This window comes from Macadamia integrifolia, chromosome 14, assembly GCF_013358625.1.
Source record: "Macadamia integrifolia cultivar HAES 741 chromosome 14, SCU_Mint_v3, whole genome shotgun sequence".
NCBI classification, from domain to species: Eukaryota; Viridiplantae; Streptophyta; class Magnoliopsida; order Proteales; family Proteaceae; genus Macadamia; species Macadamia integrifolia.
The window spans coordinates 11,861,919-11,886,165 of NC_056570.1; the positions used below are offsets into that span (position 1 = coordinate 11,861,919).

Here is a 24,247-nt window from a genome sequence, read left to right on the forward strand (position 1 = left end):
CACGTGTGAAGCAAGTTAAAAGATGAAGGTGATGGGAAAGGTCAAAGCCGGATTAATATCTATAAAACAAAATGATGTCGACACTCTCGCGCTCGTTTCCTCGCAAAAAGTCCCAACCGACGCTTCGAACGGCCATCTTTGCCCTCCGATCAATCAAAAATGTCGTCATTTATTACACCTTCTGTGTACACCTTCAGGAGCTCTGAAGGTGCTCTACCTTCCTTTCATCATCGTCTCCAAATCACGAACCCTTCACTGCATCTACCAATTCAATTCTGCAACTTCATTCCTCCTCGATTCACTTAATTTCGGAGATCGGTGTCTCCCACTGCAATACCTAGAAACAACCGGATTGATTAACACCCCCAAATGTCGCCCATGACATTCTTCTTCGAGGTTAGGGTTTCGAGATTTATCTTTTTCACGCAGAACGATGCTCTTCTTGTCTCTTTCAAGAGGTAGGGATTCTGAATTCTAATCAAATTTTAATTTTTTTTTGCAGGACGACATCGAACCTCTATTCTACTTCAAACGATTTGGTGGTAGATTTCATGTTTTATCAGGTATCTATCCATCAATTGGGATGAAAATCGATTCATATAATAGGCTATTATTACTCTGGATTGTAAAATTAAGTTTGAGTCTTTCTTCTTCTTGATCGAAGAAACTGTGTCACAGTTTCTTTCGGAATCCATGGCTACAACGACTTGTGGCGACACCACATCCGACGTCTGCCGGAACGACTCAGAAGCGTTAGTTCTTAAGATGGTTGCTATTGCCGCAATTCTCACGGCTGGTGTTGTTGGCGTCGCAATTCCCCTCGTCGGAAAGAATCGTAAGTTTCTACGAACTGATGGGAACCTATTCGTCGCGGCGAAGGCCTTAGCGGCGGGAGTAATTCTGGCCACTGGCTTTGTTCACATGCTTCCCGACGGTTCTTCTGCGCTTTCCGACCCTTGCTTGCCTGAGTATCCATGGTCGCATTTCCCGTTCGCTGGGTTCATCGCAATGATGGCTTCTCTGGCCACCCTCATGTTCGATTTCGCCGGAACTCAGTTTTACGAGAGGAAGCAGGAGAACAAACGAACGGAAAATGAGGTCGGAGCAGTGGACGGATCGTCGGACTCGATATCGGGTGTAGGAATCGTCCCGGCGGCGGAACGGACGGAAAAGGAAACCAGTGAGAAAGTGTTTGGAGAAGAGGAGGGTGGAGGAATGCACATCGTGGGGATACACGCGCACGCGGCGCATCATAGACACAACCACCCGCATGGGCGGCACGGGTGCGAGGGGCACGTGGGAGGAGAGGGCTTACACGATCACTCGCATTCGCACGGGTTCGGAGATGGCGACGAAGAGGAAGGTGGTGTGAGACATGTCGTCGTTTCACAGGTAAATTCCAAATTCCATTTGTTTCTTTCTTCATTAATCTTCACACACACACACAGGAAATTCCATTTGATGTGATGTTTGCTGTGAAGAATTGATGTATGGGTCCCAACTCCCAACCTGATTAGATCAAAGAAATCAATGGTTGTGAGTGTGGAGTCCATCAGTGAACTGACTCTGTTCTGTTCTGTTCTGTTCTGTTGCAGGTACTGGAGTTTGGGATAGTATCTCACTCGGTGATAATAGGGTTATCGCTGGGGGTGTCGCAGAGCCCATGTACCATAAGGCCATTGATAGCGGCGTTGTCATTCCATCAGCTCTTCGAAGGATTCGCATTGGGAGGTTGCATATCTCAGGCACGGTTCAAGACAATGTCTGCTACGTTAATGGCATGCTTCTTCGCCATCACGACACCTGCAGGGATTGCTGTGGGGGCGGGGGTGGCGTCATTTTACAACCCAAACAGTGCAAGGGCGTTGGTGGTGGAGGGAATTCTGGATTCTATCTCTGCGGGGATCCTCGTCTACATGGCCTTGGTGGACCTCATAGCCGCTGACTTCCTCAGTAAAAGGATGAGATGTAACGTTCGTCTCCAGGTCGTCTCCTATTTTGCCCTTTTCCTCGGAGCTGGATTGATGTCTTCTCTCGCCATCTGGGCTTGAATTCTTGATCCCATTCTCCCCCCTCTGGCCTTTTTTTTCCGGAAGAACTGGGAAGAACTAGTAGGGATAGATTATTAATTTTGGGTAGATTTTTTTTTTTTTTTAATTGGGGGTTAATGGTTAGTATGTATTTATAGTTCTTTACTGCCGATGTTGGGCACACAGTTTACTCCAATTCAAAATTCAAAGAGGCGAAGAATTGTAATCTAGAAAGGAAAAGAAACTGAAATTGGAATTGAAACTCGAAAGTTCATTTTTTTTCTTATTCTCCTACTCTCTCTCTTTTTTATTTTTTTTTAATTATTCCCCCGTTTGTTACGTGTGTATATTCTGAACCTTGAAGAGTTGGAGGAAGGAATCTTGGTTGCATTTGGTATGCATTCTTAATTGATATTGCATTAAACATTTAGACTCATTATTTATTTAATATAATGCATTATTGGAATACTTAGGAATACATACCAAACATAGCATTAGGTTGTATGCATTCTTGGAATGCATCCTAGATAGATTTCATCTCAAATGTGAAATGACTTAGAATGCATACCCAAGGCAAGAAGGGGGTGGTTTTTCTTCACTCACGGGAAGGTTTATAACAATTGTATAGCTTATTATAATTAGTGTCGACTGTCAGTCTAACACATCACTGCAAATCGGTCACACAAGCTTATAATGACAAATTATAATAAGGTACTAATTGTCTACCAGACGTACCATAGATCGGTCAAGTCAAATTTTTTTACATGCATTACATCCATCACCAAGCCAATCCATCAATCACCCAACCTTTTGGGAAAGCTCACCATGGGCAATATGAAGTGTGATGAATGGAATGAATGTCATAAAAAAGAGAGTTATTTTCAACCTTCAATTAGTAAGGCTGAGTAATAATAGCTAGAAAATGGGTTTTCCTTCTTTCATGAAGGAAACCTTTCTTCTTAAAGCAGAGGGGGAGGGGGAGGGATTTTTTTTCTTTTCCTTTCTTCATGTATTTTGTAACCTAAGCTTAGGCTGTAGGCTTATAGATTCAAGGTTCAAGGAATTGAGTAGAATCGGCCAAAAATTGGATGGAATTGGCTGAACAAGAGCCTAATTCTAGCCTGTGATTTTAGGTCACTAATGGTCAACTTTAGGATTTTTTGGAAGAAGGAACGCTACCCAATGGATTGTATTTGCATCAAGACACGATGGATGCAAAAAGACCGCACTGCCCTATGCTGAAGAAGATGCTAGTGCGTACCATCCCATTGGCCATGGGCACTGGTGTTTACATGCTCTCTCGAGTAGTGTTTGCTCGACCCCCTTCAGTTGGTCCCATAGTCTTGTCAAGGTTTTTCACTATCTCAAAATGTTTATTAATTTTAAAAACCAAGATATGAAGTTTTTTGTGAATTTCCAATGAAACCCCTTTTTTGGTCATCCTTGACATTTTATTGTAGTCACCTGTTTCTTTATCACATAAACCTAACCAATAAGGGTAATATTAGAAACAAAGGATGATGAACCATGGAAATATCTAAAACCCCAAGGGGTAGCTCAATCTGCAAGAGTAACACCTCAGAATTTAGAGGTCATGTATTCAACTCTTTTGGGGCCTACTAAAAAAATCCAACTAAAGTATGAATAAATTCAGTCAGTGAAAGGAATGGGGAAGTTTGGTGCTTCTGGTCTTACAATGTACATACATTTTAATTCCCTGGGTTTGTTGGGTTCTACTCAACCACTGACAATGAATTCTAAGCTGAGAGAAAGACCGGGATGAAAGCTAGGGTTTCTCCATTTTTGCAACTTTTATACCAATTTTTTTACGGAAATGAACTAAAGAGAATATGGGGCAATGCTATTAAGCATTTCAACAAACAGGACAAAATCTTGGAAAGTATTGTCTGGGTTGAGGGATTCCTTAATGGCTACCACGAAGATGAGGTTCAGTAGATGAGATTTGTCGAGGGTACGATGTCTTGTATTCCGTCACATGGATTTGTGAGTTGATTCCAAAGGTCTGTCAAGGGGGACCATAGGTTTCACTATATGAGTATTTCAATATAAATTTATAGCACATTAGTTTATTCTCTATAATCTAAGAGATGCCAAGATGACAAATAGGTATAATCCTATTCTCCATTGACAGTGAAGTAGATCCAATCTCACTGTAGACATAAATAATCTTGTTGAACCACATAAATCCTTACATTGTACACTTGTGATCTTCATTCCTTTCTACATCGTTTTAGGTTTTTGTTTCTATAAGATTAAATGTTGATTGACTGGTTTACATTTGAGTTCTGATCATTCTGATGGTATTACTATGAAATTATGTGTTTGACTCACCATTGCCCTCCAAATTCTTTTCCAAACTTCTTAGAATCAGTAGTCCTCAAAAGCCCTCAACAATTGATGTCCCATTCCCCAATAAATGGTCACCCTTTCTCTAAAGAGTGGTGATGTGCTTTCTGGAAGTTGAGACCTGTACCTGATCCTGAGTAACATTTACGGTTTTAAAGGTTTCAAACCCACTTTGGTGCCACCATAATTACTGTGTGACTATCTCGTTCTCTATCATTGAAGGCATTATATCATTCACAACCTAATAACATTATTGTGATTTCACTCCTCCAGTGAACCTATTGACCCCTCTAATATTATCATGAATCTCAAATAAGTCACTTGAATATGGAATGACACTTCACCCTTAGAATTTTCTGAAAGCCTGGAAAAGTACAAAGATGCCATCCCAATAACACATATCTGAACTTTCTCTCTTCTAACACAATCCTTCTCTCTCCCTCCTTTCCTCCCTGTCAATAAAAGAAATGGGTAAAATACATCCAATGTGCAATGATCCAAAACATGGTCAGAGTCACAAGCCTCCACTGATATCCTGCCCTCTTGTCTTATTATTTCCACAAGCTACAGACATTTAAGTCAAAACAGTAGGTTCAATAGAAACCCGTGGTGCTCTGGCCATTAATCAGCAAACAACCAAACTATAGGAACACTTACTGGGGGTCTTTCTTAATAAAACCACATGCCCCCAGTCTGATGCCTCTAAATTAAAATTAAAGCCTTCAAAATCTTCTCTTAAGCACGATCAAAAGTGCAAATCACTTTGTAGTGATTCACTACTACTGCATCCCACCATAGAGCAAGAAAAATGGCAGCACTTCTAATGAAGGAGAGCTGCCTTTGCATGGGCTCAACAAACAACAATAGCTGACGAGGCTATTAATTTACTTCACCTTGTCTTCTTGTAAAGAAATCGAGTACTCAACCCCATTTTCTGAAGATGTTACATTAGATGATGCAGTTGATGTCGAGTTGCTATGAACATGTGCCCCATTCCCCGAACTCCTTGATTCTATTGCAGGATTTCTTGGACCATCAGCAGATACAGGCTTTTGGCCTTCTTCTGCTAGCTTTTTGAGAAGGTTCATTACAGTTGGAAGAAACTTGGTAGATAATGACAGAAGCCCTGGAAGCTGCACAAAGCAAACACTCGAGTGTAAGGTCATCAGCATTTTTCAAGCTTTTCTTTCCCCTCAGGGAGATAATCGCATTCACTTTCTGATTAAAATATAGCATTGATTAAACATCAAGCATTGTGCCAAAACAATGTCACACTTTCAACATATCATCTAGGATACTCACAGCACCATGGCGGAATTCACCCGAGATGTCTAACTGGACCCACAGAGCTTTGAATAGCAGATAAACAATAAAAATAATACCAATGTATAAAGGATTTCTGCAAAGCAATAAAACCAACATGAGACAAATGTAAAATTAAATATGATTAGAAAACTTGACATCAACATAGGGTCAATTATATAAGTAAGTCAGCAGTCAACTACCTTAGAAGTGTCATAAATTCATTGAACCCAAGGACAATCAATGCAACAATTGCCCATGGAGGAGGCAAGAAGTTGTTATTACGCTTGTTGGCTTCCTGAAAAGTTCAAACAAAGGGGGCGGGGGTGAGGAGGGACGAAGCCAATCAGATACGCCTGACAAATGAATATTTTGCCAGTATCACAGAAGCTAGAAGTTCAACCAGGAATTACAACCACCACAACAAGATAAACCACTATGGTAGGCAATGCATTGCCAGAGACATCTACAGAAAAAAAAAAACTGAATCTAAACAGTACTACAAAATCAATATTTGCATACAATAAAACACTGGCCTATATTTTATTTTCACTACCAAGATGTAAGCAAAAATGGTACAGAATCTACAGATCCAAGCTGTAAGCTGAATAGTCAGCAAGCAGAAGATAATTTCTAGAAATTTTCTAAAAGCTATGAAGGTGGTACAAGCTTTGGCAGCTTCAATGCAGAAAGTAGATCAATTTTGTCTTATCCACATAAAATCCAGCAGAACTCCATTCTGCATTGGAAATCCATTCCATGATATGACTGCACCTTATCATTTAGAAATGCAAAGGTGTCCAATACAATGCTTTACTTCAACCGCATTTTGCACCAGAAAAATGGAAATGTTGAATGACTCATGCATGGAAACTATTTTTTTTTTATGGGCAAAGAGAAAATTATTGAACTGCCAACTTTAGGATGGAGGGTTGGTTCTTGACTCAACCTGCCGATGAAAATGTAAATACTACTCACAGCCAACAGGATATTTAATTGCATCTTGCATCACAAAATAAATTTCAAACAGATGGGTACTCTATGGTCATTCCACTCACAAGTGAAAATTACAATTTGACTGCCAGTTCTAGGTATAGGAGTCAATTACTGACTCAATCTCCTGATCTACCCAGTTTACTTGGTATGGATCAGCTTATTATTAACAAATTGCAACGTTAGGACTGGATTTTGATCGGAAATTTCCAGGTGTACTTCTTCTCTGAAGAAGAGGGGATGAATAACCCACTCAGTTTTCCAACTAACCCATTGCTATCTTTGTTTTAAGATGATCTTGTGAAAACCAAAGAACAATTTTTAACGTCATCCCAGAATGAGAGCTCATAACTCAAGAAAAGCAAAACTACATTGACGAAGGCCATGTTTCCACTTGCCATGACAAGTTATGAGAAAAAATAAAGTACATGAAAAGTAAATGATCAAATCATAACATCTACTACAGCATACCTGAGCAGACATGGCCTGAGTGACACTGTATTCGGTCTCTACTTTGAATTGCCTCCATATAGATTTACACTGGACAGGTGTAATCAAAGTTTTTGACGAAGGAACCTGAGATTAAGAATCAAGCACAACTATTTAGCGTATCAAGGTAAAGATCATTAAGCTCCCGACAGGATAACTCAGATAGCAAATGATCTATTCTGTTTACTACCAAAAGAAAGAAAAACGAATAACCATGAAGTCTTCCAAGGCCAGTATTTGGTACAATTATAAACATCTCAACATAGGAATTTTATTAGTTTCATAACGTTAGGATACCGTTCGAAATGTCTATAATTATATTCATAGTTCTCAGACTCATTTATTTAAACATAGAAAGACACTCTTTCCCTTTTTCACTCCCACTTCCTCTATTAATCCCATTCCCCGATCTAGTATATTTTAGCCATAAAGTAACATGAATGGTTTAAGTGCAAAATTGGGAGTCCATATACAATTACCCATTTAATACCAGAATTGCTCACATACCCATTATTTTATGATTTTATAATTAAGTCAAACTAAAAGGGTCGTAACCCAGTACAAGCCTTTACAAGGTGGACCAAAGATGGTCCTAAGCTTCAGCATTTCTTTGCATGAGAGTGACCACTCTCAGACTCAAACCTGCTTATTCCCTTTTTTTTTGTAACCAATTTGGATTGTCTGAATTTTTGCCAAACCAAAATTTTCCCACATTATTTGCGTATTTTTTTAAGAAGTGTGTGATTGGAGGATTAGGAGGAGGCCGAAGGAAGGAGTTGATCCGAAGATCTGGCCACAACAATCCAAGGTCCTTACTGCTAAGGCAGGCAACACCTTCCACTATGATCTAGATTGTTATCTTTTGACAGGCAGGTCTAGATTGGACAGCTTGATCATCATCTGCCATTACAACTCTCAACTTCAGTGATTCTGAAGTAATCTCAGCATCTCCAGCAATCTCTCTTTTCCAGTATCTTTCCCTATCTCAACAATTTCTAGCAGCCACTCACAGTAGGCTTTCATCTCTAGTCACAATGGAGTAGGGTTTCATGGAATTTGGCATCAAGAACTTCGGTGTGCGAGTCTATGGAAACCACAACCATAAGCACAAAAATTAGACCAATAAATTTTTTTTTATTTGTCCTTTCAGCAAAACTCTTGCCTTTCTTAATCTCTCAATTCCCATACATTGAATATTCAACAATAAATGATAAAACAGAACAACTACCAACAACCACAAATTATTACCTTTTCCCAAGTGCTTGAGGCCAGTGGGTCAAAGGCAGTGACGCTCTTGTTTGTCACACCACTATTTGCAGTATCCACCAGAGCAAGTGAAAGAGTATTCGCGATGTCATCAGTATCTTCATCCAAACGGACCACAGCCATAACAGAAAGCAACTTCAAGGACTGAAAATAAGTAAAGAGATAAACAATCAGAGATACAAGTGCCGACAGAAAACATATAACTTAAAAACTCAAAGCCATAGCATACCGCAGAACGAGCAGTTTTTGTGATTGCTCGAATGTCTTCCTTCCCCGTCCAAACCCTTGGCATTGAATCGGAATCATGGCTAAACAATGTTGAAAACCTGTAGACATTTTTCCATGGTCATTCACATTGAATAAAATCAAAAGCAGATTGGTCCATGAACACTGCAAAGAGTTTGTACCTATCCTTCATGCGGATCAGGACCCTTCCAGCTTCTTCTCTTGCCTTTGCTTCAACCACAGTTCTTGCATGGTTCTTTATGCTTGCAAGCATTTTATCTACAGTTTCTTGATCCATGTCAAAGCCAGAAAGCGCACTAGAGAGCCCAGAGACAGCTGATTCCACCTCACGTTGGAGAAGCTTTCTTATTGATTGCCACGTTTCATCATTAGCCGCATCTAGAAGAGCTTCCACGGGTTCCGATAGTGCCACATTCAGTTTACCCTGCCAGAAAATATTACATCTTTAATTACGATCAATATGGGGGCCGGCAGGGAGGGGGAGAGAGAGAGAGAGAGAATTCTTTAACTTTCTTGATCATACAATTCTTGAATGATTAAAGATGCAACCCATTTTCTCATACCTCATATAAAGCAGTAATTTCAGCCAGTTTAGCAGCACGGACTGAGGCAACATGTGCATCTATATCTCGCCGAAGCTTATCTCGAACTTTCGATGGGTCCCAGTTTGCTAGTTCAACAGCAGCATCTGTAAAGTTAAGAAAACATCATTATACATATAAACCTGAAATGCAATCCAAAAAAAGAGAGTGCTTTTAACTAAATTAGAACAAATTACAAACCTAAATGCACCGTCACACTTCCTGAAATGTCTTGCCAATTACATGGGTAAGGAGAATATAAATTTAAGAATCAAACCTAATACTCAAATACCTAAATAGTTCTACAGGAGAACATTAACCATGTAGTATCTCTATGCTTCCATTTCTAAAATTGATAAACTACTCTGCTATTATACTCAAATCTTTTCTTCTTTTCTCTTTTAATGAAGTCAATTGATTAACAAACATTCGTATTCTAATTTTCCAATCCCCAACAATAAGGCCAACATGAAAACAATTGATTCTACTTTTTTCATCATCTTTGGGTGAGTTCTTTCTCTGCACCCAACCCACCTTTTTTTTTTTGGGTGAGATGGTTAACATATTTGAGGTTATTGGTTTAATTACAGATGGGAAAACTAACTTTTTTATGAGAGAAATATGAAGTGGTAGGGTTAATGTTGCCAGCAGAAAGTTTAGTTCACTTGAATAATGTTTATGCTCTCCCATCACCATCAAACACTGAGCTTTACATCTTGAATAGTTGAATTAGAGTAACTTTATTTACAACGATCACCAAACTGTGATACAAAACTACAATGAGAAAACAGAAGTGCATAGAGAGAAAACAAAAGAAGCAAATGAACTATTAGTTATGTTAACATAGCATAGGGAGAGGGATAGGCACACCGCCCATGGGTGGCACCAATGGGGGCGCAGGACGGGGCATCATACAGGAGAGGCAGGGGGTCATTTCAAAGGGGGGAAGAAAGAGATAACCACAGCAGGCGCTAGCTTGCTGTAAGCAGCAGTGTCGCCATCCTTTTTCCCTATAGTATATATTTTACTTTATTCCAAGAACACTCCAAAAGTTGTGGGTCAAAATAATATAAATAAATAAAATAAGTACAACTTGATGCAGATAAATCACAAAAGGCTTATTTTAGTGGAAATAATCCTTCGGTTGGGTTCTATACAAGTTAGACTTTTGGTCCAATGGGTTTCCATTGTAATGGACCACTTTAATGGGCCTAAAATATGGGTAGAAGAAAAGAATATGGGATTTACTTCATTCGTTTAGTTAGAGACCTGTATGTTTCCTATCAATTTAGGAATGGCTTAAGCCTCTCTTTTTTGGAGTTTGTATCTGTTTTTGAGTATTTTCTATTAAGTTTTTAAGGGGCTATAGCCTTGTACACGAATTTGAGTAATGAATTTGGCTTGTTGCCTTCTAAGTTCTGTGGTAATTCAGAGCATTGGTACAGTTCCAGTCCCTGTTGTGGTGATTGAACAGGTTTGATTAGTGGTGACTCCAATCAATACCTTGTGAGAAAATCAGGTATTGTTATTCTATTCTCCTGATCTCCTCTTCAAGATTATCAACTCAGTTTTCTGTTCTTCCATAACCTGCAATCAATTCTCAGTTATGTTCATGCAATAGAGCTATCCTACTTACACTAGGACTGCTGGAATCAAGGCTTTCTACATGTATGATTCATAGATTCTGATTTCAGAAAATCTTTATTGTCAGTACTCTAAACATTATGACCAGTTTCTGATGTATTCTTCATCCGCTGAATTTGAGTACTCTACCAGACTTTTGACCAGAACAGTGTTGTTGATCTTGTTTATTTGAATTTATCTTTAAATCTGGATTTCATTCCGTTACTACGATTGTAAGGTTGCTCCATTGCAACCAAGTGTTCGCAGGTTTGAGCTGGGAAACAGCTTCTAAGGCTGCCTACGTTATGACCCTCCAGCCTCCCTAGACCCCGCAGTGGCGGGAGCCTCGTGCAATGGGTATGCCATCTACTGTCATTCTGATATTTCAAAGGATTTCAAATTCCTGAGCCCTAGATTATTTAGAACTACATTATTTAGTATCATAGTCATGGTCAGCAGTGAATTAAGTCCCTCTGAGATGACCTACATCCAAACTTTTCTTAATCAAGTTCTTGGAGAGTTGACGCAGCAAAATAACGATTGGCTCTGTGATGCAGCAACACTCCGATGGATCAACCCAAGCCTGCTCCAAAACCCGGACCAAGACCCAAATCCAATTTGGGTTCCAAGTTACTAATTTGGATTCCAATTTTAATAGAATATTTAGGATTTTATTTTTATTTGAGAATATTTGTTTCCTATTTGAGTCCTTAGTTGTTTCTTTATTTTGTTAGCTTAGGGGTAGGAGATTTTATTACTTAGTTTTTTTATTTTAATTAAAAGGTTTTTAATTTTTATTTTATTATATATTGGACATGTAATTCATGGGAAGAACAGTTGATTAATGAAGAAAAAAAAAGGTGATTGTGAAACCCTTCCCTGCAACCTCTCTACCTCCCCTCTCCTGTTCTCTTCCTTCCTCCTTTCTTTGTTGTAACTGCTGAAACCCTGTTCTGGGCGACACTAACAGGTTCAGGTAAGCTTCCTCGATTCATCAACAGAGGCCGATTGGACCTGAAATTGGAATCAGATTCATACCCTATGTTCCCCTCCCCCAGTTCCTTCCATCCAGCGAGTAATAAACCTGCAACAGGTTCAGTTCTGAGTTTTTTTTGTCTAACCCAGTTGCAGAAATTAAAAGCTATTTGTTCCCTTGATCTTAGAGCCTGCAATGGCTCATACTCGAGGTGTTCGAGGTTGCGAATACATGCCTGAAGTTTCAGATCCAACCAATAGGTATTGAAGTTCTCACCTTTTGTTTCTCTGCTCAACCGTTTCTCTTCTGTCGTGAGGAAGAAGACAACCTTTTCTTCTCACGATTTCTCTAATCCCCTCTTTCTTATTTCTTAATTTCCTTCAATACCCCTTCCCTTCCTCCCATATTCTTCATTGTCCTTTTTTTTTTCTTACATCTAATTCCTAATTTACCCTTTCTACTAGAACTTTGTACACCAGTGATTATGTCTTGAAGTTCTAACAAATTACAAGTCTGCCACCATTATGATCTTCAATCTATTTATAGGATTGCCACTCCCTTCTAGATATCATCATATTTACTATTCTTCCACCCGATGTGCTAATTATTTAAGTGGGCCCACATCCACCTGGTTTGAACCTCTTGGGGCCCACGGGACCCCCCATTACTCTGCTTCAGCAAAGACTCAGAATGCCAGAATCACCTTTTACTTTACATATTGATCTCAAATTTGCACCTCCACATGAAGAGAAGAGACCACCAATCAAAGAAAAGGAACTTGAGGTCAAGGAGAAAGTGTAAGAGATCACAGTGGAGTGCCTGTCGATTCAAAGACGGAAGACCTATAAGTAGAGGATTTTAATGTGGGGTATACATTACAGAGTTCAAAGCAAACAACTTTGACGTAGTGTTTGAACTTGGAAGATAACGCTAAGAGTGAGGACAAAATCAAGGACACTCTCTAAGAAACCAACAATCACAATGGTATTCTTGAAGTAGAGTTTTCCTTATCACTTCAATTCTTGAACAAGAAAATCTCCAAGGTTGAGGACTTTATTCCGACTATATTACACAACCAAAGTTCTGTTTGGGAATGGTCAAAGCTGCCACTCACATGTTTCCCCCTAATCACTACAAAACTCATGGATGAGTTTTTCAAGCCGAGGAGAATTGATGCAGATTAAATCACAAATAGCTTAATTTAGTGGAAATAAGCGTTCTGTGATTACATGTTGGGCCTTTGGTCCAATGGGTTTTCATTGTAATGGGTCTAAATTATGGGTAGAGGGAAGGAATACGGGATTTACTTCATTAGTTAGTTGGAGTCTTGTTTGAGTCAGTTTCTTAGTCATTTTATGTTTCCTTATCAGTTTAGGCCTTTCCTTTTTGAGTTTAAGTCTGTTTTTGAGGCTTCTTTGTAAGTTTGTAAGGGGCTATAGCCTTGTACAAGAATTTGAGTAATGAATTTGGCTTTCTGCCTTCTAAGTACTGTGGTGATTCAGAGCATTGGTATTGTAGTGGTGATTCAACAGGTTCGATTGGTGGTGACTCCAATTAATACCTTGTGGTGAGAAACACAGGTATTGTCCTTCTATTCTCTTGATCTCCTCTTCAAAATTATCAACTCAGTTTCTACTCTTCCATAACCTGCAATCAATTCTCAGTTCTATTCATACGATAGAGTTATCCTACTTACACTAGGACTGCTGAAATCAAGGGCATTCTGCAGGTCTGATTCATATTCTGATTTCAGAAAATATATGTGTTCAGTACTCTAAACATTATTCTGATATCAAGTTCTGAATCTGCTTCATGAATATTATAATCCTACCTCAAGTGCAATTCTTCAGTAACTAAGAATCTAACCATCAGATTGAGACCAGTTTCTGATATATTCTTCATCTGTTGAATTTCAACCAGACTTTTGACCAGGTCACAGTTGTTGATCTTGTTTATTTGAATTTTTCTTTAAATCTGGATTTTATTCCATCACCACGATTCTGGTCTTTCAAAGGATTCCAAATTCCAAAGCCAAGGTTATTTAGAACTACATTACAAACTGATCAATGTGTCCTGGATTTTACAGTATATTTGATCTAGTGGATGAGTAAGCTCTAAGTTAAGACCTCAAGGAGGAAGCTACTGAAGAAGAGAATAATAGACAGAAACACCGCAAGGAAACATGAAGCTACAACATGCAAACCTGCAGAGAAACAAGATTACAAACAGAACGGCAGCAAGAAACTTTCTAGCCATACCTGCAAGTCCATCATCAAATGAAGTCATAGAAGATTGAATACAGTGACTTGAAGCAAGAGAAAATCCTTCCCCTCCATTCAGAGCCTTCTCAAATGCTTCCTTAAAATGATCCAGTGTTCCGGACCGTATGTGACCCAGCATCGATTGGTAAGCAGGTTGGACTAGCTAAAAGATTCAGCAGAATACACGCAATGAGAAGAGAAGATGAGTGCCTTTCTTGAATAGGATGACACTTTTATTCTTGAATTAGGCAACCCATAACTCGAGTACAAGCTTCAATTGTAATAAACTTGAGTAAAGCATGAAAAGAGAATTTTATATAGGCTATGTTTGGTTGTTAGGGAAATTAAAGGGAAGGGAAGTGAAATTTTCATACTTAAAAAAGAAATATATGTAATCATTACCCATGTGACTTTAACATTAACTTCAAATCATTCCATATTTGGTTATAAAATTTCACTTTATTTTGCATCCAAAACCCTTTGCCATAATATGTAAAATAAAATTTACATGTAAAATGCATCATTACTAAATATGGTTACAAAAATTAAGTAGTTCATGCAATCATATGGAGTAATCATTATAAACATTTCTTTTTAAAGTATGAAATTTCACTTCCCTTCCCTTTAAATTCCCATTGCAACCAAACAGAGCCATAATAAAGTTAAAATCAACCAAGTACATGCACCTTCTACATAAACCAGAGTTTGATTGGATGTCCAGAAACCAGTTATTTAACAGCATTCTCATATGTGTGTGTATATATATATATACATGTGTGTGTGTGTGTGTGTGTGTGTGTGAGTGTGAATTTCAGTATTAGTTCAACATGTGAAATTTATGAACTTTCAGCCGCCAGAGATAACAATTGGTCATTCTAGATGAAGTGATAAATTGTCCAAATTCCCCAACTACATGGTAGAAGCTTTTGAGGTTTCTCTATTGATTCTAGCATCAGAGATTAGAGAGAGACAATCACTTCATCACACCATATCACTTCACTACAACACTTTGGATTGCCCTTAATGCCCATGCCAACAGACGAATGTACAGGATACAGTCTGGGCAGTATTCAAAACACTTTTGGAGAAAGGGAATAAAATATGACCCATATTTTTAAGGCACAAGTGGGGGGAGGGGGGCAGAATTAGTTACAGCAGAGTTAAAAGCTCTTGTTTTTGGCTAATGTGCCCACTCTCTTCATTTCACTCATGTAGAAGCAGAAGGAACTTTGCTACATTTACTGGCGGGAATTCATCGGTCACCATTCCAACCAACATGGAGACCCCCCAAAAAAAATCTTCAGAGGAAGCTACAGCTTTGATGTTGTAAATGATCATCTCATCCTAATGAAGATGTAGAACTAGAAATCAACTAGCAGATGCACTTGTTAAAAATGGGTCCTCAAGGGATTTACACGTGCGGTTTTCGGAAATTCCCTATTATCAAGGTCAACTTGTTTATTATACCTCATTCCTTTGCCTTCAATTGTAATTGGCAATTCTCAACGTTGGTGTATAGGCCTTTATGTCGGGAATCAAGCATATTGTACATCTTGGTTATGGTTATTGTTCCATTCCAATGCGTTGTTTGCTAAAAATAATATATTTCAGTCCTCTATTTATTAAAAATGTAAATTTGAAGGCCTCAGATTATGTACTAGTTATGCATCAACTCAACAATTGTTCTTATATATATTTATATATATATATATATATATATTAAACCAATTATATACCAACAAACTCATTATTTTCTTATACTTTATGCAGTCTAACTTCTTTATTCTTCATCACCTTTCCTCAAAACCCTACGCCTAATTCCTCTCTACTATTCTAAGTCCTATTCCCACCCTTTCACAAGGTCCTAAGCCTAAACTCTAATTTATGCCCCACAAACTGAACCTTTCAAAATCCAACCTCCAAACGAATCAATCCTTTTAGTGAACCAAACCGTCAACTGGTCAGAGGGATCCACTCCAACTAAACTGCTTGCTTAGTTAGCTAAAACAGCCCCTGTATTTGGTAATTTTGTAAAAATATAACCTGAGCCCTAATCTTCTTTTTATATTCTTTTGGAATATGGTAGGAATAACTATCTTTTTGGTTAAGTTCTCAAATGTTCTGAAGACCAATTATGATCAATTTTAGGGTCCAAATGAGCATCTCAATTCTAAATCCTAGTCCTACATTATTCTAAATTTGTTTAACCCAAGAAATATTAATGATGCACCTCCAAAAAACTCTAGAGACACCAATTTGACCATTCTCGATTATAAATCAAACATCCTAATTGTCTCCTCCCAAAATAGCATGTAAAACAATCGTTCAAAATATTTTGGAATCATAAAAGAAACAGTGTTCTTACTTATCCCACAAAAATAGGACTAGTGCTACAGAATTCTAATTCTAGAAGAGTTGAAGGATTTTAAGTAATACTTGCAACAATTTTGCCCCTAGCTGCTGCCGCTTTGCTGTCCTGACACCTTCATCAAAATAAATAGCTTCAGCATCATACCTGCAAATAGAAGAATGAACTCAACAACTTAATTTTGTGAAAGAAACATTAATAGTACACATTGAGAAATTTCCCGAAAACAGAGTAAAAATATAACACAACAAAGAGAGTCAATAAATAATTAAAATTCCACCCCACATGTAAAAAAAATTTCATGCTAAAAAACTGGACAACATTTTTCCGTAGCATACCACTCTCTTTATAGGCAATGCAAAGTAAGACTTCTTTAGTGCAACGACTGTTCAAGCATTGTCATCATATTGAATTCCTCATCTAATGTGTAGAATATGTGTGGAAAGTACAAATTGGTCTTTCCATTATACAGTGATGAGCTCCTTAAAAGATGGGAGCAAGAGATCCCGATCTGATGGCTAGATTTGGATCATATCTGACTCAGATCTAATGGTCAGGTTAGATGGAAGATGATAACAGAATTTTAAATTAAAAGTTCAAGATACAAGATCTGAAATCTAACAACCCAAATAATGCATATCAATGAGATGGAATAGAGCCTATTGGAGGGCTAGGATTCATGTTCCCGACCCCATTTAGCTGAGATTCTCCTGCCTTGTTGGGTTGGGCCTATTTCCTCTTACTCTCAACGGTATACTCTCATCGTTTCGCTCCCCCTCCCCTTTTTTCTCTGTTGTGTTTTGTATGGATCCATGTAGTTGACCACATTAAGTTGGGATAAGGCTGAGTTTGTTGTTGTGGTGGTTGTTGTTGTAATGAGATGGAATAGAGAAGGAGAAAGAAAAGGGTGATCAATGGTAGATAGAGAGAATATTTAGCAGTATGGGAAGGTTAATGGTTATAGGTGACATAAAAATAAAAAAATAAAATAAAAAATTCTTTCCACAAGAATGGTTCAATGTGTGAAGAAAAGTAGATGTCCATTAAAGGAACGAGGGAGAGAGAGAAAACGGGAGAAAAATTAGGAGAGAGAAAAGATCTTAAGAAGTAGAAATAAGTATTGACTTTAAGGGAGGAGAGAGAAAATAACAAGAAAGAGGAAGATCTCTTACCAAACCGAGAGAAGAGAGAATTTCATAAACACAAGAAATTATGAAATAAACAAAACTAATCCACTCAATTCCATCCAACAGGGTGGTTATATATTTATAAAATGATAGGAAGAAGAAAATCAAATTATTTATCTAATAAGAACTCTAAACAAACTAGCTAGATAAGCTATGTATAGCAGAGATCAAGATGTTGAGATGGATGTGCGGCGAAATTAGAAAGGTAAAGTAAGGAATGACCATACTAAAGCTGATTTGGGAGTTGCCTCGATTCATGATAAGCTCCGAGAAAGCTGTCTGAGGTGGTATTGGCCATGTTCAACAGGGACCTGGGGATGCACTAGTAAGGAGGAGTGATCTGATTCAAATTGAAGGATCTAGAAGAGCTAGGGGTAGGCCTAAAATGACCATAGGAGAAGTAGTGAGGAAAGACATACATAGTTTAGGTGTTGTCCCAAGTACCTCGAATAGATCTGACTGGAGGGCAAGAATCCATGTAGATGACCACGTTTAAGTGAGATTTTACTGATTTGTTGTATTGTGTTCCTCCCCTTTTACTTCTATATTTCTTTTTGCTGTCTTTGAACGGATCCATGTGGCCGATCACATTTAGTTGGGATAAGGCTGAATTGTTGTTGTTATAGACAAGCTAGCTAGACACATAAGGAGACTAAATTCCTAATACACAAAGTCACAAACAACTTAGACAACTCAAACCCACAACCAGCCCAGGAAATATAATATAATATCTTAAATTTAAAATAATCCTAGTCAAAATCTAATCAAGACCCTTATCTGCCTTTAAACACTAATTTAATAAGAGAAAATTACATGATTGCCCCTCCCACCCCCCCACCCCCCCTCTTTCCTTAAAAACTATCCTGCCCCTGACATAAAAAATTTGAGCTTATACTAGTCAAAGACTCAAAATCAATCCCAGACACAATCTGGATCTTGGATTGCTTCTGCATTAAAGTTACTGCCAATGCTTTCTCTTGTGTGAACTCTATATAGAAACATGACGATACCAAACTATGATGTAATTAACCATAAGAAGGGTCAACCAAGAGAGGATTAGAATATCAGAAACAGAGAAAAAGAAACTAACAAGCATAAAGGTGTCATTTCAACAATTTTAAACATGGTAAGAGGGAACAGAAATGTAAGACAGCTGTTCTTGTCCAGTTGTCACTAATAAATAAGATAATAATTTTATAAAAATAAACATAACTTTAATATGAAACTCTACCGATGAGAAGAACCCCAAAAAATTAATGAGTTCAACTTCATAACTGGCTAACCCACCCAAGAAACACAAACCCTCTGTAATCCATCAATTTCTTATGCCAAAGGTTAAATAATGGATACTTGAACAAAAACTACATAACCTCATAAAATCAAGTGATAGTATTACAAGAAGCAGTTTTACATGTTAAGGCAAAATAACATGTCTTCTCATGAGATAAATTGAACTAAATCATGTATTACAACTATTAAATATTTTATTCATGATCACAGGCGACTGGTTCCACTATTACAAAACAGCTGGAGCACTCACTCTGATAAACAAGTGTCTAGGATTACACTGATCTTTTTCCCAAAGCCCATAACTGGTCCAGACTGGACAGCCTCTTCCAGCTGACACCATTCCTGTGATAATTTGAAACAAAGAGAAAACACTGTCAACAATTTTGCATTTTAGAAAAGAATCAAAATAGAATGTTCGATGATGCACATCAAATACCTCATTTGCAGTTAAACAAGAATACTTTTCATTCGCAATTTCCTCACAACGTACAGTTGCAACCATAACCTACAAACAGAGAACAAAGGAACATATACATCAGAGCCAATTTGCATCTTTTACAGAAGGGGTCCAAAAAAGTGATTATTTGCCAGGTCACCTTGTGAGCAGGAAGGTCAAGGTCCTTGTTCTCCTTAATAATTTTCCAAATCTGCTGTGCACTGAAAGAAAACCCTGAAGCAGGAACTACACCCCTTCGATCTCCAGCAAGTCCGCCAGGAGCTATAGAATGATTGAATCGCTGCCTTAAACTAGAGACCTTCAATAACAACAAAGAGAAACTAAATATGAAACAGTGCATCTCCAAAATATTATTCACAAGTTAAAGGTCGGCAGAAAAATCCTTTCGAGTTTGACAACCACAGACTATTATTCCATAGCTCATGTACCTGATCTCTAAATTGCTCTTCCTTTTCTTCATAACTAGAAAGTGCCACAACTTCAACCTGTCGTTTAAACAACCATACCCCATGATGTTACAACCATGTGAGCATTTATTAGTAATGAATGAAGAAATTACAGCCAATATTAAATGGGTGAGAGCAGAAAATCTAACATTGAAAAATTCACTCAATGGGGTTTCTTTGTGCGCTTCTGGTTTAGGAACAGAGTCCCATATCTGCACAGAAAGAATTAGGTAAAGAAGCGTATCCATAAAACTCCAATAGATGCAGAAAGAATCACTAGGTTCGATACCTTCTGAATATCTTCCCTCAGAATAGGTTCCAAGTTTTCCAATGGTGTCTACATAACAAAATCAAGGGTAAAGAAGAAATAATTAGTGATCAATAGCCATCAAGGAGAACAAGAAAAGATTGTAAAAGCTACAACTCTCCAGACAGTAGATAGAAATTGGGAGCATACCCTTGTTTTATCACGTATGACAAACAACAAAGTTGTTTTACGTGGACTGAACAATCGCATCATGACCTGGTATAGAAATATCATCAGAAAAGATAACCAAAATAGCTAACACATTGGAAACATTCCTGGACAGCATATACCCCAGGAAAAAATACCTGAAAAACAGTCTTTAGAAGAGGCTTATTTGCAGCCTGCTCACGGCCAACATCATGACACCACCTAACACAAGAATAATTTCAGTGCATGTACAACAAAATAAGTCCCCGAGTAAAGAAGAAATGATCCAATGAATGGAAACTTAAGATGCGTTCCTGATGCCAGAGTAGTGGGCTTACATATTTATGAGTACTATATCCGAAACGGCAAGAGCAAAAAGGGCACTTTGCTTCTCAAATGCAGTATCATCCTGCAAATAATACAAAGGCGTTATATAAGGACCAAAAGGTATAGATGCATATCTTCAAACTCTAGTTCGAAACCAAATCTTTTATCTCATATTAAAGACAAATTAGTTTTATGCCTTCACCAAATCATGAACAGATACTGCATGAGACTAGATTGAATCTTAACTAAATCATGTGCCAGAAAGGTTCTTTAAATAAAATAGAATTAGAACATCTTATCCCTTACACTAATAGAAAATCAAAGAAAAACAGCAAAAACAAATTCCAGGGACAGTCAATCACCGTCATAAACCAAATGTCACCAACAAAAAGGATTCAGATCTTGGAACTTCCACATTTAATGCATTTTAAAAAATATTTAACAGGTAGAAAGTGGAAAAATCTCAATTTTGCAAAAAAAATTTAAAAAATATATATCATGGATAAAGACTTCAGGCTCTTTAAATAAAACATTCAATGTTTATATGGTTCTTCATATATTTAGTGTCTTGGGCAATGTATAAGCTTTTAAGAAAAAGAATTCCTTAGTGAGAAGTGATTTATAAAAAATAAAAAAATAAAAGAAAGGCATATGATGTCAATGATGCACAATAACATAAAAGATGACTTGCAGTAGCACCTCTCCTCTTTCTCTTCCATCAGTGCCCTCCAAATCCATGACAATTGTGCATGGTTCAATGTCAACACATCGTGCCATCCAAATACCCTTGGTTGTTTGAGACCTGGAAAGATGCATTTTTTCAACACCTAATCATTAACCAAGTACCATGGATTTGAAAAAAAATTTGAATTTTAAAGTTAAAAAAAAAACTTGCCTTCCCTTAAAAGCATCCATCTCTCTAAAGTTGGTACGAAATAGATGGTTCAGAAGTGTGCTCTTCCCTGCCCAAATCATAGAGGATAGATGAATTATTTTGAATAACCGTACTCCAGTAAATTTATGGAACAGTATATACATCCCAATACAATTGTGAGGGAAAACACACACACATCTGGCAGCATGTTTAAACCTCGTCTCGTTTAATGTACACAATAGTTTACATTATCAATATGCTTATGAAACAGAAAGCAGGGAAAATAGCATGTCTAAACAAACAGCTGATGCAATAATTGTTCTTGGCAATATGTTGGAATGGCAAAAGCCACACATATGATGCAAGATCTGGTGGTACATCATAATTAGGATAACTATGAAACTGGATAGCATTGTTTAATTTTCTCCCTCTGTTGGGGAGGTAGATTTGGGTAGGTAGGAAGGAGGTCGGTTGTCTGATTCATTAGTGAACTGAGAGGGTTTTAACTCCACAACTAAGCCATCAAAACTTGTAAACTTCACCAAGTTAGCAAGTTGGCAGCTCCAAAATAGATCAAGAAAGATTTTGTGTTCTAATAGGATCGATTGTTCCCATGGATAAGAATCATAATGTACCAAAATATAATACAATCCAACTTGTTTCAGACAAGACCGGGTAGATAACAAGTTGTAGGTCAGTACCTGTTGGGTTTACTAAACTTAGTGTTTTTTCGCGTTGTAAATTCAAACACAACTCAAATTCAAGATGGCTTCATTCAAGGATTTGGATAACCCCACCCAGTCCAAGCTTGACAATATAAGATTTGTCTTAGGCCTTCATTTATTATAATAATTATTTGCTCCAGGTGTGAAACACATTTATGTTCAAAACCTTGATAATAAAATGACCATAAAAGCAAGCACAGCGCAAACATTTTCCGTTCTCCATTCCAAGAGAAGAAGGATTCCAGAACAAGTATCATATACATACCACTACTTTGTGGACCCATGATAGATACAACAGCATAGGAGAGTCCGCAAGCACCAAGATTCACCTCCTTTGTGAAGTTGTCTAGTCCAGTCACATTAAATGTACCATCTCCCTCAATGAGGTGGGTTGAGCAACAACCATCACCCATCCCTGCTAAATCAAGCAAGTCAATGAATAAACTTAAATAATAGCTTCTAATGAAATTGTAGTTCATGGGCCAATAACATATCAGCTAAACTTGAAGAGCTTAAGAACCTATCAGTTGGCGCATTTGCTCTGCAATATGATATTCTTCCAACATTTAGAATACATGTACATGAGAGAGAGATAGAGGGACCCTTTACATTTAGCATAAAAATCCTAGCCCTAGCAACAACTAAACTAAAAAGGCTCTTATCATTATGATCTTCTTTCTTGAGGCCTATAGTACCCATAATGTTAGATTTCATGACAACCAATCCTGTTCCATATTCCAAATCCTTGTCTAAACATGCTTCCCAACCATTAGTGGTTGCGTTTTGAAAATTACACTAAGTGCACCAGATAGTTGAGTATCAATTCCAAAAACTCATTTGAACTATTCATCACTGCATTTAATGATTGAAAAACACATTTTATCCAGAAAGATACACATGTAGTACAGAATATAACGTTTAAAGTTCACAAGCTGCTACTCGGTATCACAAATGGTAAAAGAGTCTCCAGACATAGCTCACAACTGTTAATCCTCATGAAAACTGTCATCTCGATATTCTGGGAAAAGTCAAAAGAAATAATTTTGCTGATGAAATTTAATACTAAGCTCAACTGATATTACACTAAAAAGCAGAATCTCCATTGCCAGTTCCAAACAGATCAAAAATAAGAAATTAGGGTGGAGTGGGGGGAAGGGGAAGGGGAAAAGGGAGAACCTTCAGACGCATTAGATCACAAAACCACCCAAAACAAAAGGAATGGTTACCGCAAAAAATAAAATTACCAATAAGAAGAACAAAAAAAAAAAAACAAAAATCAGATCAAATTCGCAGCAGAAGAACAGATTGGTATTTAGAAACAGAAGAAGATGGAAATACATACCCATTGGATAAGTTTGACTGCTACCTAGGCCAAAGTAGAGAAGAGGAAATTGAAGCTGAAGCTCAGACGGACCTCCGAAATCAAGAAATGGAGGAGGATCGAGTTCCAGGAGAGATCAGAGAAGAGAAGAATGATCCAAGATGGCCATCGCATCACCCTACTTTTTAAAAAGTATCCAAAGCTTGACTGCTTCCTCTGTTAAACATATTACTATAAGATTTGAAAAAAAAAATCATATAAATACGTTCGCCGTATATGAAATTAAATCAAATAGCTATTTTGTATACGTTGGCTTCGTATAAATATACGGTTTTCGGAGAAAAAGATGATTTATGAGATTTATGGGAACCCAGAAAGAGCCGGCGGAAAGGCGTTTCTCCCACCGGCCACCACGCCCTTTTTATTCCCCAATGCCCACCGAGTCACCGACGCTGGTAGGTCCCACAAACCGTCCAGCCTTCCGTTTGCGTAAGAAATTGTCATTTTCTCGTCCTTTTTGGTAAAAATGATCTTTTTATGTTTTCATTTTAGGTTATGTCTCGTGGCCAAGAGGAAAAAAAATAAATAAAAAAGAATCTATAAAATAAAAGAAAATAAAAGAAATTGTGAGAAAATAAAAAGAATATGTATGTTTGATTACCAT

General features: G+C 37.7%; 2 protein-coding genes across 3 annotated transcripts; one reads left to right on the plus strand and one right to left on the minus strand.

Annotated features, from left to right (window-relative positions):
* The first annotated feature begins 88 nt into the window (after positions 1–88).
* LOC122061144 (zinc transporter 4, chloroplastic) lies at positions 89–2,316 on the plus strand. Of its 2 annotated transcripts, none has more exons than XM_042624343.1 (4): positions 89–396; positions 503–563; positions 665–1,392; positions 1,596–2,316. In XM_042624343.1, the coding sequence occupies exons 1-4, from the start codon at positions 370–372 to the stop codon at positions 2,049–2,051; spliced, it is 1,272 nt and encodes a 423-aa protein (XP_042480277.1). In that variant the 5' UTR covers positions 89–369; the 3' UTR covers positions 2,052–2,316. The 2 variants fall into 2 exon arrangements, with proteins under 2 accessions (XP_042480277.1, XP_042480278.1); XM_042624344.1 differs by having other exon boundaries at positions 679–1,392.
* A 2,407-nt stretch (positions 2,317–4,723) lies between these two features.
* Positions 4,724–23,808, minus strand: LOC122061585 (protein ROOT HAIR DEFECTIVE 3-like). Its single transcript, XM_042624938.1, has 23 exons — positions 23,605–23,808; positions 22,528–22,677; positions 21,559–21,625; positions 21,363–21,465; positions 20,675–20,745; positions 20,495–20,558; positions 20,340–20,405; positions 20,172–20,219; positions 20,032–20,094; positions 19,865–19,921; positions 19,576–19,734; positions 19,416–19,484; positions 19,230–19,321; positions 16,571–16,649; positions 14,132–14,297; positions 9,257–9,381; positions 8,855–9,117; positions 8,677–8,773; positions 8,430–8,591; positions 7,164–7,268; positions 5,903–5,997; positions 5,700–5,796; positions 4,724–5,530 (listed from the first exon to the last, which is right to left on the minus strand). The coding sequence occupies exons 1-23, from the start codon at positions 23,606–23,608 to the stop codon at positions 5,282–5,284; spliced, it is 2,451 nt and encodes an 816-aa protein (XP_042480872.1). The 5' UTR covers positions 23,609–23,808; the 3' UTR covers positions 4,724–5,281.
* Between the last annotated feature and the right edge of the window lie 439 nt (positions 23,809–24,247).

Coding starts and splice junctions, on each gene's coding strand:
- LOC122061144 (XM_042624343.1), top strand. CDS start 370: ATGTCGCCCATGACATTCTTCTTCGAG. Junction 397..502: donor CCATGACATTCTTCTTCGAG/GTTAGGGTTTCG, acceptor TTTTTTTTGCAG/GACGACATCGAACCTCTATT. Junction 564..664: donor TAGATTTCATGTTTTATCAG/GTATCTATCCAT, acceptor TCTTGATCGAAG/AAACTGTGTCACAGTTTCTT.
- LOC122061585 (XM_042624938.1), bottom strand. Junction 20,220..20,339: donor TCATACGTGATAAAACAAGG/GTATGCTCCCAA, acceptor TTTGTTATGTAG/ACACCATTGGAAAACTTGGA. Junction 19,322..19,415: donor CTTGTTTAACTGCAAATGAG/GTATTTGATGTG, acceptor AAATTATCACAG/GAATGGTGTCAGCTGGAAGA.